At 40.0% G+C, this 16,087-nt stretch overlaps 1 protein-coding gene across 1 annotated transcript; it reads left to right on the plus strand.

Moving 5' to 3' along the window:
* The first annotated feature begins 1,762 nt into the window (after nt 1-1,762).
* LOC108681606 (pancreatic lipase-related protein 2) lies at nt 1,763-12,989 on the plus strand. The gene is made up of 13 exons (XM_018170656.2): nt 1,763-1,935; nt 2,054-2,262; nt 3,284-3,417; nt 3,652-3,759; nt 4,742-4,882; nt 5,068-5,183; nt 5,846-5,976; nt 6,277-6,354; nt 6,649-6,761; nt 7,618-7,741; nt 10,738-10,864; nt 12,006-12,200; nt 12,456-12,989. Exons 1-13 carry the CDS (start codon nt 1,763-1,765, stop codon nt 12,568-12,570), a joined length of 1,764 nt encoding a protein of 587 aa, XP_018026145.2. The 3' UTR covers nt 12,571-12,989.
* The last annotated feature ends 3,098 nt before the right edge of the window (nt 12,990-16,087 follow it).

The following is a 16,087-nucleotide window of genomic DNA, read 5'->3' on the forward strand; positions in this document are numbered from 1 at the left end:
ATTATTCCAGTCTTCTTGTAGCAGGTAAAATTTGAGACTCGATGGACTTCGTCCACTATTGATTGAACTCAAACAAATCTGGAAATGGATGGTGTGATCACAGTGCCTGTGCAGCACCACTGAAGGTGACCGGATCAGTGAATATATATAGTGTTTGGTGAGTGCAATGGGCATAGTGAGTCCTTTATGCTTAAATAAAAGCGGTTGTGCTTAACCGCGTACGGTTGTATCACATTACACTTTATATTCATTTGATTTTTAATTGATTGGCTCTCCAAATGTCAAAGCCTTAATAAACTTCGCGCTAATCGAAAATTAGCTTCACAATCCAACCATTTCTCTGAAAATTATTGCTGGGAACCGAATATTATTGAAGTCATCAACAAAGAAAACATATTGCCATTCTGCTTTACGATAATCATTCAGATTATGATGATCTTAACGGATTCTGCGCAACAGACTCCCCAAATGCTCGGAATTACAAAAGCAAACACAACAATAAGCATGAGACAGAACATATCAGTTTGAGACGCTCAATCAAAACTCACGCTGATATAGCGATAACTCACGGCCGTTCGAACACAATTTTGACGCAAGATATGATGCGATTCATTCGACATTTTTTCAGGTCTGACGACAGGCATATACAGGGTGTTTCAGAATTAAGTAACCCTTTTAATTTGTTAATAAATAAAAAACTAAGAACGTTATGAAGTTGAAACTTGTTTTATTTAAAAGAAGAACATTTTCATGGTAATATTGCATCATAGTTACGTCATTATCCTGTATAGCTTGCTAAATTTGTGTTTAATTATCAAGCCTTAAATTTTCATCTTAGTCGAACTGATGATGGAGCTGGACTCCGAAACGTTTTCAATATCGATATGGTGAATTTTCTTGGCGTTTTCTTTGCTTTTAAATTCCTTGTTCTTAGTTTTTTATTTATTAACAAATTAAAAGGGTTACTTAATTCTGAAACACCCTGTACATCTATTCAATTTTTAGTGATCTCTCATATACTAAAAATTCAGGATTTTAACGATTCTTTACCAAAAAACTAGCCACTCAGTGACAGAAGAGAAATACCATTTCTCTTCTTGGACTTCTATGAAGTTTATGGCTAATCATGCATCGATACACAAGACTGTGTATCGATGTCACTCGGAGTGCTCTGTCACACGGAGGTATCAAAATAGCACCGGTGATGTCATACAACAAGCTTCGTTCGATATATCATTTATAATTATTAGAAAGAAATATTCGGTGAGGTAATCAAGGTGATATCACCTCATGTAAGGCGAGAATGATCAGGTCTCGAGAGGCTTTAAAGTCGATGACGGCTTAGTTACTCAGACAGACAGAGCGTTGTTGACAACCAAGCAGGTTTTACCCCTCAACGTTGATACGCACATAGTGCGCATTACTTATCTAGCCGCTTGGTCGGAAGGTTTTCACATTTAGCCAGACACTGGCTCTGAATGGTGCGTGGCAATTGTGTCTTCAGCTGAGCATAATTACATCGTTCTGCCAGAATAAAATGACAACTGTAATCAACGTCTCCGGGCAATCGACCTCCAGAAAACTCCTATGCATTTTATTCGCCCATATAATTATCTCTGCAGCGGCAGATGCAAACAAGCTCGGTAAAAATTTTCAATTGAGCTTCGATAAAGGCTCTAAGATTGTCAACCTGCAATTCTTCGATCTGAGCAACAGATTGAACCTAACCAAGTTATTTCAGAGTCTTTCAAATGACTCGAATATGGACAATTGGTCGACTGTGGATAATAGGTCGACTCATGGCAACAGGTTGACTCCGGATAGCTGGTCGAATCTGGACAACTTGTCGACTGTGGACAACAAGTGGACTCGGGGCAACAGGTCGACTCTCAATAACAGGTCGACTCTGGACAACAAGTGGAGTCTGAGCAGCAGGTCATTTCCGGGCAACAGGTTGACTCCAGGCATCAGGTCATTTCAGGGCAACAGGTTGACTCCAGGCATCAGGTCATTTCAGGGCAACAGGTTGACTCCAGGCATCAGGTCATTTCAGGGCAACAGGTTTGACTCCAGGCAACAGGTCATTTCCGGGCAACAGGTCGACTATAGGAAACAGGTCGACTCTGAACAACAGGTCGACTCTGTGCCAAAGGTCGACTCCCGGCAACAGGTCGACTCCCGGCAACAGGTTGACTCTGGGCAACAGGTCGACTCTGGGTCTATCTGAAATCAATCACTGGATTACGTGTCCAGATAAATCAGGTAAGTGTACATATAGTATATGTTTCGAATTCTGTTCATCACTTAAATATACAGGGTTATTCTAAATTATGTACCCAATTTCGTAAATTCGTATTTATCTAGGTTTGATTTAAATAATATTAGATTAAAAAATACTTTTTAGAGACAATGCATTTCTTATTTTATTTTTTAGGTATTTAAAAATATTTGTTTTTAAAATTTTTTATAGTAAAATATTTTTTTAATCATTTATGCTGTCAATTGAGTCAAGCATTGTCTCCAAAAAAACAAATTTATTAAATTAGGTCCATCCCTCAAACATATATCGTACAGTATTATTTTCAAGAAGCTTTGTATTCTACGAGTGTAAAGTATGTATGTGAAGATCAGGGTCCATACTTTCAAAAAAAATTAAGAGATCGTAAGCTCATCAGCCAATCATTGACGGCTTTTCGAGCAAAATCCGCCAATCATAGACAAGTAAAGAGCGTAAGTACTTACGTCACTTAGCGAGTTTTGAAAGTATGGCCCCAGAGCACTAATTTAAATTAAGTGCCTCTGGGGACGATATGTTGCAGTCTTTGCGCAAAACAGAAACGAGAATTTTAAGACACTTATCTGAACAATATATCTCCAAACTGTTTGAGTGTCCCCTCTTACAACAAGATTTTATAACTTACCTCTAATAATTAGTAGCATTATGTTGCATCTCAAAGTATTTCAAACAGTGTAAGATATTAATTTCGAAAATCCTTCAAGCATTGCCTCGGAAAAATGATCAAACATCGAATAATCAATTCATTCAATTGATACTATGAAACAAAAAAATATGTGCCGTCAAGGCTTACTATAAGGTAAAGTACCCGCGTTTCAATGTATAATTCATCTCAGTAAGCTTTTTTCTCATGTCTGTTAACCGTTACTGAAGGCCTTTCATGTCCGTTAACTGGTCATGCCACAGCCTTAGTTTCACAATATAGAAATAAGGAAATATAAGTTTATTGACTTTTAATAAAATGTTTTCATTTGTCGCTGGCGTCAGTGTGCTACGACATCTACGGAGAACTAGAGGAGTTCTCCCTCGAGGCACCGTGGTCATGTCGCTCAAACGCCAAACCCGCTAAACACGACACCGAATTCTGGCTCACTTCCTGGCCCAACCAAGAGCATCCCTTGGTACACCATCAATCACGCCTTTCCAATATCTTCACACATTCAATACCATTCTTTGTTATATAACAATTCGTACCATATTTTAATCAAGCTGAAATCCCAATGATGGTCTATCCGGCTAATTTGGCAAACACTGCTTCCACGGTGTGAAAAACTTCTTTAAAGATCGTAATTGTATGTAGTCTATTTAATAATCATATTTTCAGTTGATTACTTCTTCACTGACCGTATTTTCAGTTGTTGGATCTAAACAACGCTACAGTACTGAACAAAGTGCCTCTAAATCTTGACGGGAAGGTTTACATCCTTGTACACGGCTGGAACTCTGATGGCGAGTGGCCACAGGTATAGTCACTATTAGAAAGGTTTTCTTAATACAATCGTGTATATTCGGCATACTGTTAATCATCAATATCATGATTCATTATGTAGCTTGGGCTTCCAGTCTTTCCTTGCTCTGAGGCTGGTAATTTGTATTCTTTGATCTAGAAATCGAGTATTCTGGGCAGATATAATAGGGTTAGAATCGTATTTCTGGAAATCTTCGGAATCTTATTATTCTCATCACTACATCAGTATATTCAGAAAGAACAGAAACACAAAATATGGGTATGAGTACGACAATACGACACCCAGGCTTTTTTTCAAATAATGTAAATCCTCAATTTTGGCAACTCTGTTCCGATGACGACTTTAAGTGACTGCCACGTGGAAATTTTCGGGGTTGAACAGCGTCTCAGGTGTTGGATTATTCGGGATGCGTACTAATGTCTTATTGTATTATGCTCGAGTGAGGATCAACGTTCAAGTACTAAATTGGTTTTTATGGATCGTACAGTCACCTGCGCTGTGGTAGCTGTCGTTTACTTTTCGGACGGATATCGATTCTAACGATTTATCATGGATAACCTCGAGCAATCATACACAATCATACATCGGTCCATCACGTCCATGAATATATTCTGACATATCAAGTGCACTCGTCTGAATATCAGAACTCGAGTTAGTTTTCAGTATATCGTCGTGTCATCATTCCATAAGCATTGCTTCTACAGATAGCTTTAATTCATGTTCCTCATTTTCCCGAGTTTATACTTAATTTAATACGGTTATGCGATTTTTCAGGGGCAGGAAAGACGTTAGTAGTTAAAGTTTAATGCAAAAAATAAGACCATTTATTCGTTTCTTCGCCATCTTAAATTCGATGCATGTTTGGCATGCCAAACTGTCTTGGGCCAAGAGAAAGTCTCAAATGTATTAATTAACGCACCATTATATTATTATTAATGACTTGTATTTTTATTAACGACTGTTGTCGTACCATTAGCTGCTGAAAAACGAGCTGATGAAAGCTGACAGAACCAGCAACGTGGTGGTGGTGAGGTGGTCCAAAGCCATGTACGAACAGGCTGTGGCGAACATTAGAGTGGTAGCTCGACAGCTAGCATTCTTCATCAACAGTTTACAGGTGATGCGCTGCAAAATGATTTATGGTGGATCATTAGAGATAATATTCACTTCTACAACGCAAAGATGTTGATTTCGAATGTCCAAAATAATTTGTTACATTTCTTTCAGTTTATAAATGTCAGTCACGAGACTTGGAAAATAGTTTAATAAATTACTTTAACGCGTGATGCGTTCATCGCACAGGAAGTACGGAACATCTCGAGTCAGAGCTTCCATCTGATATGTCACAGTCTGGGGGCACACTTGTGTGGCATTGCCGGCACTTATTCACAGCAGCGATATAATATCACCCTAGCAAGGTAAGACAGTCTTGGTTATAGTAATTAATTTAAATCGTTTGCTTTAGTTACACGCGCACAAATGAAGCTTATACAGATAATCCTCGATTACAATTGGTTAGTAATTACCTGCTGTTGCTCGGATCAAATCCGAATGTTTGAGTTTTCTTCCCATAGGTGGCATCTAATATTGAAAACAACGCCACGCATATTAATTGACATTCAGTGATGTGTGTTTCGTACTGACTTGAATTCAGTAAAGTATTAGTGTGCTTATATCGACAAGTAAAAAAGAATTTAAGAACAAATAAAATTTAAAGAAAATTCACCATATTTTTATTGAAACGACAAAATTTACCCGGTAGATATCAGAAACAAAGATATTGGTTTTTACGTCACTGCGCCCGTTTCCCTGGCTGCTTAGGTTGCAGTCTCCTCCATGTAAATTTGGCCGTTCAATTGATTTTGCTGGTATTCTCGACGATTTAAAGTGAATACTTATCTATTCATCAAAACCTTGTTCGACGTAAATATGATGATTTTAACTGGCATTTTTTTACTTCATGGTAAAATTATCAAATTTACCAATAAACCACTCTAATGAATTTCAATTCATCTTGTTTTCAAATTTACAGTAAATAATAAGATTACTCTAGATCGAGTAATGGGAAGTCTATGTTCAGGATCAGCGGTCTAGACCCGGCACAATGGCGTCACACGACCAGAGATATTCTCACTCGACTCGACCCAAGTGACGCAAGCTTTGTGGATGTCATCCACACCAATGTCAAGAGAAAAGCTGGCATCGTCAAATGTAAGAGGAATTAATATTAAATCAATTTACGCGAGCATAATCTTATGGAGCCTGCTTCTAAGCATTTAATATGGCTAACGCAATTCTATTAATTGCTGTCAAACTAATTCTGTAACTAGAATGTAGGATGGTACAATGTGGCATTAGCCTAGAAATGTTCACTTTGAGTTCATGTCATGATGCACGTGATATCTCTTAGTTTCCTAGGAACACATAGATTAAAAAATCGCGAGTTTAATTGGGAGTTTTGAAGAACAATATTTTTCTGAAGGTTGTACACCATTCTAACCCACTGGTTAGCCCTAGGCATGAAAGACCCCATCGGGCACTTGGACTTCTACCCCAATGATGGAGGCACACAGCCCGGGTGCGAGGGAGGTGAGCTGATTAAAAAATAACTGGTTTCAGTTTCTATGAGAAAAATAATTTGTTAATATTTCCTTTTCACCTAATTCCTGGGTTTGATCCCGCATGATTTGGAAAATTCAGTGGTTTCATATTCCAAGTGAACAAAATAGTCTTTTGATATATTCTTTTAATTTTTTGTCTTTGATCCCGCAGGATAATAACTATCACTGCAATTTTTTTAATATCAGTCTTTTCGTGCCTATTTAGACAATAAGACTCGGAATGCCGCTAACTACAAGTTTAAAATCTATTATTTTGGTGCAGCGACTCCGGGCATATGCTCACACAAGCGCGCTCACGAAATTTTCATCGAATCGGTGAAACAGGACTGCCAATTCCTTGCCATCAGATGCGAGTCCTACAAAAAGTTCTTGATGGTGGGTAATATGTGTAGAAATTTAAGCAGTGACTCTTTGTAAAAAATTATAGAAGAAATTCAGGAGTGAAATGTGACCACTGCTAAGTGTCTTATTCTGATCCAGTTTAACAAATACTTTCAGGTTACCGATTTTTTACTTTGCACTACACGCTCCATGGCTCGAGCGTGATTCTGGTTTGTCATCAGTCATCACTGCATACATGAATACCAATGTTCCTGACCGCCACAAGTGATGAATATTTTTAATTTATATACTTGGATTCACGAAATGAAAATGTCGCTGGTACTGGTTATGACATAAAATGATAGCCTATAAATGATCGAGTGCTCCAGGTTCGATTTACAGTGTGAAATAACTCTTAGTTAGCAGGACTTCCTTTGAAGAAAAGCCACGATTCGCACTTTTTGAGAAGAAATATTGTTTTCTGAGCCTAACCTCATAAATGAAACTCTGTCTTTCTACTCTATTTTAAATGCAATGAATCACTGACTGTTCCTGAATGTAACACGCAATGAGCTTGCTCCAAAAGTCCTCCTCAACAAAGTTACATTACAGAGTTTCAAAATCAAAATCAACGCCGATGAAATTTATTCCAAGAAATGTTTACTTCTCTTTGCAGTCAAATTTCACAGGTTGAAATTACCTCAACATTGCCACTCATTAGCCGAAAAAATTATAAAAAAACTATGTTACAAGAGGTCGGCGTGCGTACATGTTTGATGAAATTGAGGATCAAGTTGGTCATTTCTGCACTGGTCACATCAATTTCACTATTTTTATTGAAATTAATGACTTAATGGTTTTCTACATGTATTTCATTTCATATTCACATGATAAAAATATAAACTTTCAGGGGGAATGCTGGGGATGCAAGCCACCTCACGAGTGCTCAAGAATGGGATTCAGAACCGTCCCCATTGATGTGCCTGTCAATTCAAAGTTTTTCTTACTAACAACAAATTCTTCGCCGTATTGTGGTAAGTTTGTCTGAGTTCTATAAATTTTTCCTGATACTAGTTATCGATCCTGACGTACACGTTTTTCATGATGCGCTGTTTTAGTGTTCGATGAACTCAGAGACAGTGAAACGTCTATGAAATATCCGGCGATGAACTTTAAGTCTAATTTGTTTTCCTCACGAACCCAAGAAAATTTGCATATTTTCCCCTTATTTATAACTCATGATTTATCGATTTTCGAAGTGCGGCTATATATATGAGGTCATCGTTCAGACAACTTTGATATTCTAGTTCCCTTCTCTCTATAGTGACCTCTGAGCGAAACATGAAACATCATTCATTTTTCACGATAGCGATGACCTAGTCTGACAAAGGCTAAAAAATCCTCTACCCAGTCCCTTATGTAGGCAGACAACGCATTTACAAACCAACGATATCTATTTCAATTGCCGCTATCTATAAGGCACTGTAGACGGTGATAATACAAGAAAACTTAGTACCCTGGAAAATGTGGTGCATGCCGGAGGCCAGCTAGGCCCAACTTAGCCCTTAAATCATATTCCTTTCCGTATATAAGCCCGCAAGAGAGCATAGTAGCCCATGAAGTCAATTGTTCAAAGCAATCGTGCCGCAAGTCCCCAGCCACCGCTTCATTATGCCTAAATTAAATATGGTCCTACTGCATAGGGCCAAATGAACTCCGGCTTAACCTATTCTAGCCTAACATACACTGATACACAGTACACACGTTGCAGCATTTATCCACCCAAACCTCACCTGAGCGGAACTAACTTTGTTGCGATTCCGTTCATGATTTTGAATTAATATAATAAACGTATTTAGAAATTTAGTATTAGATTTAATTGTAAAAATAAGATTTGTTTATACATGAACGTCACCACAATGAACACAATAGCTCGTTAACTTCATTCCAACTTGTAGCATTTTTTATTCATTCCACCAGAACCTCGTATAGAGTGAGAACTTAGGTGTTGGAACTGTCACCCCGTACAAATTACTTGGTTTAATAGCTGAATTGATTTATAAATAAATATTTGTGTAAGTTGTAACGATCTGTTATTTATACAGGCTTTTATACTTAGACGGTAGAAAAGCGTCTTTATTTCCCCCAAATTGAGATGCTTTAACTTGACCTTCTTGTCTCTATAAAGTTAGAGAGGCGGTTCAATTAAACAAGTAGAGCCAGACATTGGCTGCGAAAAAGTTGAGTCTGGACAGCATGAATTGGCTAGGTCAGAAGAGATTAAGCCGGACTAGGTGAGGCCGGATGCTGAATCGCCTGATTATGAGCGATCTTGCTTTAGTACCGCCTGAAGATATACGGCTATATTACCTTAAGCTGTGTGTCGCTGGTCTGGATTACTGTGTACCAGCGTAGTCTGCGGCTTCTAGCTCTGTGGCTGAATAAAGTTAATGTGCGCTGAGGTTAGGCGTTGGCTTCAGGGTTTATTTATGAGTTGAATTTGTAGCCACGGCTACGCCACCTTATTTAAGACCTAAATTTGTGACCTACTTCAGCGCCCTCTTGATAAATGACGTATCTGAGCAAGTAATTCACTCACTAACACAGTTGATTAAAGATCAAAGAGGAAAGGAATTGGTGGCGAAGCCGTGGGCCACAAATTTAAGTCATAAATAAATAACCCCTGAAACCAATGCCTAGCCTCAGCGTACAATTTTATTCAGCCACAGAGCTAGAAGCCACAGACTACGCTGGAACTCCATAATCCTGCCCAGAGACACACAGCTTAAAGATAATAGCGCCGTAGATCTTCAGCTGATACTTAAATACTTCTGTTGCTAATAAGCAGACTGTTCCGCATCAGACCTCATCAACTCTGACCGAACCTCTATCTGGTATAATCTTTTCACGCTGAAGCAATTCCCAACTTTTTTGCAGCCAATGTCTGGCTCTACCCGCTCACTTGTTCCTTCTCTCTAACTTCCTGCAGCCAATAAGGTTAGGTTAGGTCCGCTGAGGTTGGTTTTTGATGGAGAAATGTTGCAACGGGTGTAGGTCAGGCCAGAAGAGGTAAGGCCAGATGCAGTATGACCTGTTTGAACTGGGGCTCGAACAATTGACTTCGTAGACTACTACGCCCTCTAGCGTGCTTACCAACGGAAAGGAATATGAACTAAGTTTGAACTTAGGCCCAGCTGACCTCCGGCATGCTCTCAATGAATAAGACCCTGGAGTCTACTTCCTGCCTCAGTATACAATAACTTTACTCAGCCGCAGAAATGAAAGCTGCAAAGTACACTGCAGCACCGTAATCCAGACCAGTTTCACACTGCTTAATGATAGTAGTTCCGCAGTCTTCAGCCAGTGCTTAAGCATGCTCTCTCATGAGTATGAAATTCTGCATCCGGCTGCACACACTCCGGTCTAGCCTCTTCTGGCCTAATTAATCACGCAGCTCTGACTCACAACTTTCGTGCAACCAATAAACGGCTCTTAAACAGTTTCTCTAACTTTCTGCAGCCGATGAAGTTAGGTTATGTCAGCTCAAGTTTTTTTATGGTGAAGAAATGGTTTTACGTGTGTAGGTTAGGCCAGAAGAAGTTTGGCCAGATGCAGTATAGCCATGCAAACCTTTACTATGCTTAAGTAGTTGCAGTGTATATCCCGCGCTATGGTTTCAAGCCCATGACTTCATAGGGAGCTATGACCTCTAGTGTTCTTACCCACGTAAAGTAATATGCACCGAGTGCGAAGTTGGGCAAGGCTGGCCTTCGGCATGCGCCCCATTTCCAGTCTCTGATTTCAATCAATTGGCCAAATAGACTTGAAATAACTCTAAAAGGGATGTAGCGTCTCCTAACAGTAGCCCAGGCGTTTTGCGATTTTTTGTCAGGGTTATTTTGTCAGGCAAGTATTGCTGGTCTATAATATAATATTTCATTGTGCAGTGATGAGTGTTTTTGTCTCTATTTGGCAGTGTGCTCTGTCTTTGCTATGCTTCTGTGAGTGCCATTGATTATTCACTTTCCAGGATACCATTACCGCACTACCATCACAGTGAGCAGCGACAGCCCGGCAGGCGACGATTATGGCTCGTGGTACCGACTGCAGTCAATCGAACTTGGCATTGAAATCGAAAAGCCAATTGCCAGGCACCGGTGCGTAGTTCAATCAATCACATCCGTTTGAATGCGTATTACTTTAGATTAAGTACATCCAAAAAAGGGTGTTTTTTTAATCATGTTTTTTGGGGTGTAGATTAAGAATCTGAAATCTGTTTTTGGCGGTCGGCATCGGAAATTTTTAATGGAACCTGTTCCTAACTGGACCTAACCTGCGAGGTTTTCGTTGATCGGCTATGTTTTTTCTACGTTTGGAGTCCGTCCGGCGGCCGGAAAAACCTAGCCAATAGTTTTTTTCTATGTTTGGAGTCCGTCCGGCGGCCGGAAAAACCTAGCCAATCAACGAAACCTCGCAGGTTAGGTCCAGTTAGGAACAGGTTCCATTAAAAATTTCCGATGCCGACCGCCAAAAACGGATTTCAGATCCTTAATCTACACCTCAAAAAACATATAATTAAAAAAATACCCTTTTTTTGGATGCACTTGATCTAAAGTATTACCTTTGAATGTTATAATGGTTTTATTGCGTGCATTTCAAAGTCAAATGAGTTTAAATATTGTCATTACGAAACAATAATTCTTTCTTTTCACAGTGTTCACATAGTTCTAATTTTCTTTCCTAATACTCTTAGTGTACCAGTGCATTAAGGAAATGCCATGAAATTGAGTCAAGTATGGAAAATATTAGAAAATTTCCCTGGGTCGTTGCCAGGAAGAATGAATGCGGGCCATGTATGTCATACTTTTCCAAATCTTGCAGGCCAAAAATGACGGAACCTAAAACCTAAATTCAATCTAATACGCAAATCCGAAACAATTTTTCCGTGTTTCTTTGATGTAAATGAGATCTCAATACGCTTCTTTATGAACACGGAGCAGAGCATCGAGAAACTCACATGTGTAGGCCAATTGCGAACAAACATCTTCTATTTTGAAGATCCATTGGAAACAAAACAAGTATAAAATATACGAGAATCACACGAATAAGACTACGGTATAATTCTTACTAAATTTGGATTGTCTTTGATAAAATTGATACGCGCGAAACCAATGAAAACTATTCTATATGCACGTTCTTACACTTCAATAGATACCTTATTTTCATCATCAAGATTTTTTCTTCCATTGTCCGACGCTCGTTAAAGGAGCAGATCTATCATTTCTGCGTATTTTTCAGCCGCAGCACTGAACCCCGGGAGTTTAGTAAAGGATCAGTCCATCGCTACGTGGGATTTTCCCCCTACGCAGGGCCGGTGGGCGCCGTAAGCATCCATTTCGTCAATATGGATCACTTAGCAGAATTTATAGGTATTCCTACGCCTCCTCTCACCATCAGCACGATTACGGTGGAGATGCTCGGCTCGGAGACGCTGTGAGTAAAAATAGTTAACTTTGTATTGTGCATATAAATAGAGTCAACTTTCAATTGCTAATAATCCGCATTTTTTAAGAACGATTAGTGGATTTGACTACTTCGTTCCCCTCTTATTATTTCATGTTGTTCTTTATGTGTCGTAATAGTTTAGTAGAAATGACTTTTATATGCAAGTCCACATCACATTTATTATTTTATACTTTTTATTGAGTTAAATTCTTTTTCAAATGATGCGCAATTTGGTTTCAACAGGACACAATTTTGCCTCAAAGAATCAGATCACGGCAACGTCAACGCCTACTCGGTAACTGCAGACAAGTTATGTAACGAGCCAAGCCGCGCTAGCATTAAAAAAATAACGAAATAGGAAATATTAAGCCTCTCACATTAAATTAAAAAGTATGAGCAGGATGGTATGCAAGGATGGTATTAAACGATTTATTCCGAAACAAGTATGATCACTCGTCTGTTACTAAATTTTTCGTAGCTCTCTAAAAATATTTAAATATGTACCTATTTCTGCGCGCAGAGTAAGCAGTTATAGGAGTTTGAATTCAAAGCCGAAAGAAACAATGCGTCTGTAAAATTAAAGCATGAAAAACGCGAAAAATGCACGAGTGTTATGTAAGAAAAATGGTCCCACGAGAGCAGTCAAGCAGAAACTGGTCCCTATATGTCCATCCAATCCATATGGCCTGAAACTACCTCAGAGACTTTGGATAGAAAGACTGAGCTCTTTAAGGGGACCGACCTGGCTAAAATTTTCAATTTTGGCGTTTTCCACTTTTTGGGCTCATCTTAAAGCTTACTTTTTGACGCATCCAACGGTGCCAGAATCATCCCTCTACGTCGAAAAATGATTTCGTGACAGCTTCCCAAAGAAGGGCAGTTTTTAGGCCTTTTCACGTTTTCTATCAATTTTTTCGAAAAATTCATACGAGCCAAATGTTTTTCTTTTTACATTTTAAGTATGTATGTGAAGTTTCATGATGATCAGATAATAACTGTAGAAGTTTCTCCGGGGGCAGCCCGGTCCCCTTAAAATGCCTACAACCTTGTTTAGGCCATTTAAGTGCTCCAGAACCAAGATTTTTTTTTAAATATTAAATCTTAAGAACAACTCCTCTGCTCTGAAATGGGAAAATATACGAGGCTTTCATGCTGGTAGGACTTCAGAATGACTCGAAGTTTAAATATATTTGGATAAACAGAGAGAGGCATGGCTCTCATACGTGCAGGATTTTTCTCGAAGTGCATGCAATTTGATAAAAGATTTTCCAATACCTTTGTCACCGGCCACAGCTGTTGCAAGCTAACTGAACATAATTAGGGACAATAATTCATCACTGTCAGGGGCGGACGCTCGCAGCTCAGCCAGAACAATATATGAATTAATTCCGGGCAACTGTGTTCATTTATTTAACCTGAAATGCCATAAATCACTCTCCTTATCATAGATAGATAGCGGTTTCAGCGTTTAGTGGGCCGTAGGCCTGTCGCCGGTTCTCAACATCGCAGAACATTCACAACATTTTGCGATCTCGAACTCACTGCTACAATTTTGCTCTGCTCAACCGCTCGGCCTCCATGCTGATTCTGACCAGAAACTGGCACACAGAGCTGGGATCGAACCCGCACCTTTCTGCTACAACCTTGTTACTGAACTGTAACCACTGGGCCACCCTGCCCAGTGTAAGTCATCAGTAAGTAAGTTGAATACCGCTTCAGTGGCAATGAATTGAATTCATAAAGAGCACGTTTTAAAGAAAAAGTTTATTAAACTCACTTTTTGTTAATATCTTAATTCCACAAAGTTTAATAGTTTATTTTGTCCATATTCTGGTAAAAATCACTCTAGAAATGTTAAAATACGAGACGTACACTGTTTACATAGCACAGCATAAAATCACGTAAATCGGGGAAGGACAAATTCAAATAGCGAGGCGACAGTAGAAGACACCGGCTGTAGTCAGCACGACAAAAGGGGCTGCAAACGTAGGCTGTCAAAAATCACTGCAATCAGCTACCAGCTAGTCCTCCTTCGTAGCACACGTCTGACTGCTCAGGATCACGGTCAGCTAACAACTCTAACCAGTAAACAAATCAAACCGACTGCGTATCTTGGCTAGCTACTTGACGGCAAGCAGCCTACAGGTTCAACTGTCGTGTGTTTGACACGACTACTTGACGCGTGTGGTCTCTTACATTTTAGTGAACGATAAAATGATCCAGAAAATAATACATTTAAAAATTTTACACGTGAATATTCAGAGGTAAATTTGGGAATGACAGTTTCCTGTCGTTCACACCTGCACTCATTGAACTTTTACTTTCCCATTTTGTAATGTCTTGGGAGAATATTAATGCCTGAGCTAATTTACGCTGAGAGGGAAATTTGATCAGTGCGTACAACGTAGTTTGAGAGCAAATTAATAACTCCTCGAGTCAAAAATTAAATTGGAAGTTAGACGTATTGAAGGATGGAAATGTGGGATCTAGCGCTGAAGAGTGATTAGAACGGGAGAGCTCCTCAATAAAGCGAGGGTGAGTTTGTTCACTTCGAACAGTGCCGAAGGAATGTCGAGGGTCGTGTCTACGAAGAGGGCATAGCGTCTAAGTATACAAGGAGGCGTAGTTCATGCTGTTACGGGAGAGCGGGTTACGGGAATTACGACAGAGCTGCCTAAACGCTCAATGTCCCCGGGCAGGAGACGCTACTGGTACGAGGGAGGACGCATGCAATAAAACCTACTAAGGGCGCAAGAATAAAATTCAACCCGAATTTTTATTCAATCGCGACAAGAAACCTAGACACAAATATCAATACTAGCTACCTACTTCATTGGCTACTTGAAGCTAAAAACATATTTATTCAGATATTCGACCCGCGACAATTTTAAAAAAACTGATGACCTTTTCCAAAACGGAACACGAGACGCACCAACTTCACGAGAGCCGCGTATATCTTCAAGGGGAAGCCCTCATACATTGGCGTACGACCCCAAGCGGCACAGAAACCGGGCCTGGAACACGATGTCTCGATCCAGGCAAGCCTAGGGTGATCACGCCCCCACGAGGAACTTCATGATTCTAGTTAATCTCGTCATTAGGCGCTCCAATAGGGTACGACGGTAGACGCCCAACGCCGCTCGGCTATGCAGAGCGCACGGCAAACCAAGAGGCAGACTGGTCAAGTCGGTTCCCACGTCAGGTAAACACTGGAGGCGGTTGGATTCTTCCAACGGTGCACGTTCATGGTTCACACCCTTGAACAATCGTCTGAGAGGAGCACAGTCGTATCCCAGAAGCTGACGCCACATCAGAAAAGGTCCCTCCCACCTGGGAAGCAGAATATCCCATTAAATCTCCCAGGCAAAATAGGAAACAAAACCCCACTTCACAGTCCAATTAACTTCATATAAATTCTGAACCGGCAATATTAACAGCGTCTATGTAAGACTCCTACACACAAGCCGAGCCTGACCGGCAATCGCAAACCGGACAGCAATCACCTTCTCACCTCATCCACGGAGGCAAACGACCAAAATGGCCAGCCACGAACCGCTCTGCCCGCTCGTGACCTCGCGGCAGATTCGTTCAGAGAACACCTGCGTGTCAAACCTATACAATGCCAATAGGGTTCTTGGGACCGGGCTAGCCGGGCCACCGTCACGCTGTGAAATATTGCAGACGTCGTGACGGTGATGGCCGGGGACGATGATTTAATCTTTTTTTAGAACATTAACGGTCGCGAGAAAATTCGAGCATTGATACACTTAGGACTCCTGAATAAGAACATCGATATAATATAATCTACAAGTAACGACCACGACTGCATTTTTTGTACGACCAACTTCAACATAACGGCTTTGCCGATCATGACT

The sequence above is a fragment of the Hyalella azteca genome, unplaced genomic scaffold, assembly GCF_000764305.2.
Source record: "Hyalella azteca isolate HAZT.00-mixed unplaced genomic scaffold, Hazt_2.0.2 contig3861, whole genome shotgun sequence".
Classification (NCBI taxonomy): Eukaryota; Metazoa; Arthropoda; class Malacostraca; order Amphipoda; family Hyalellidae; genus Hyalella; species Hyalella azteca.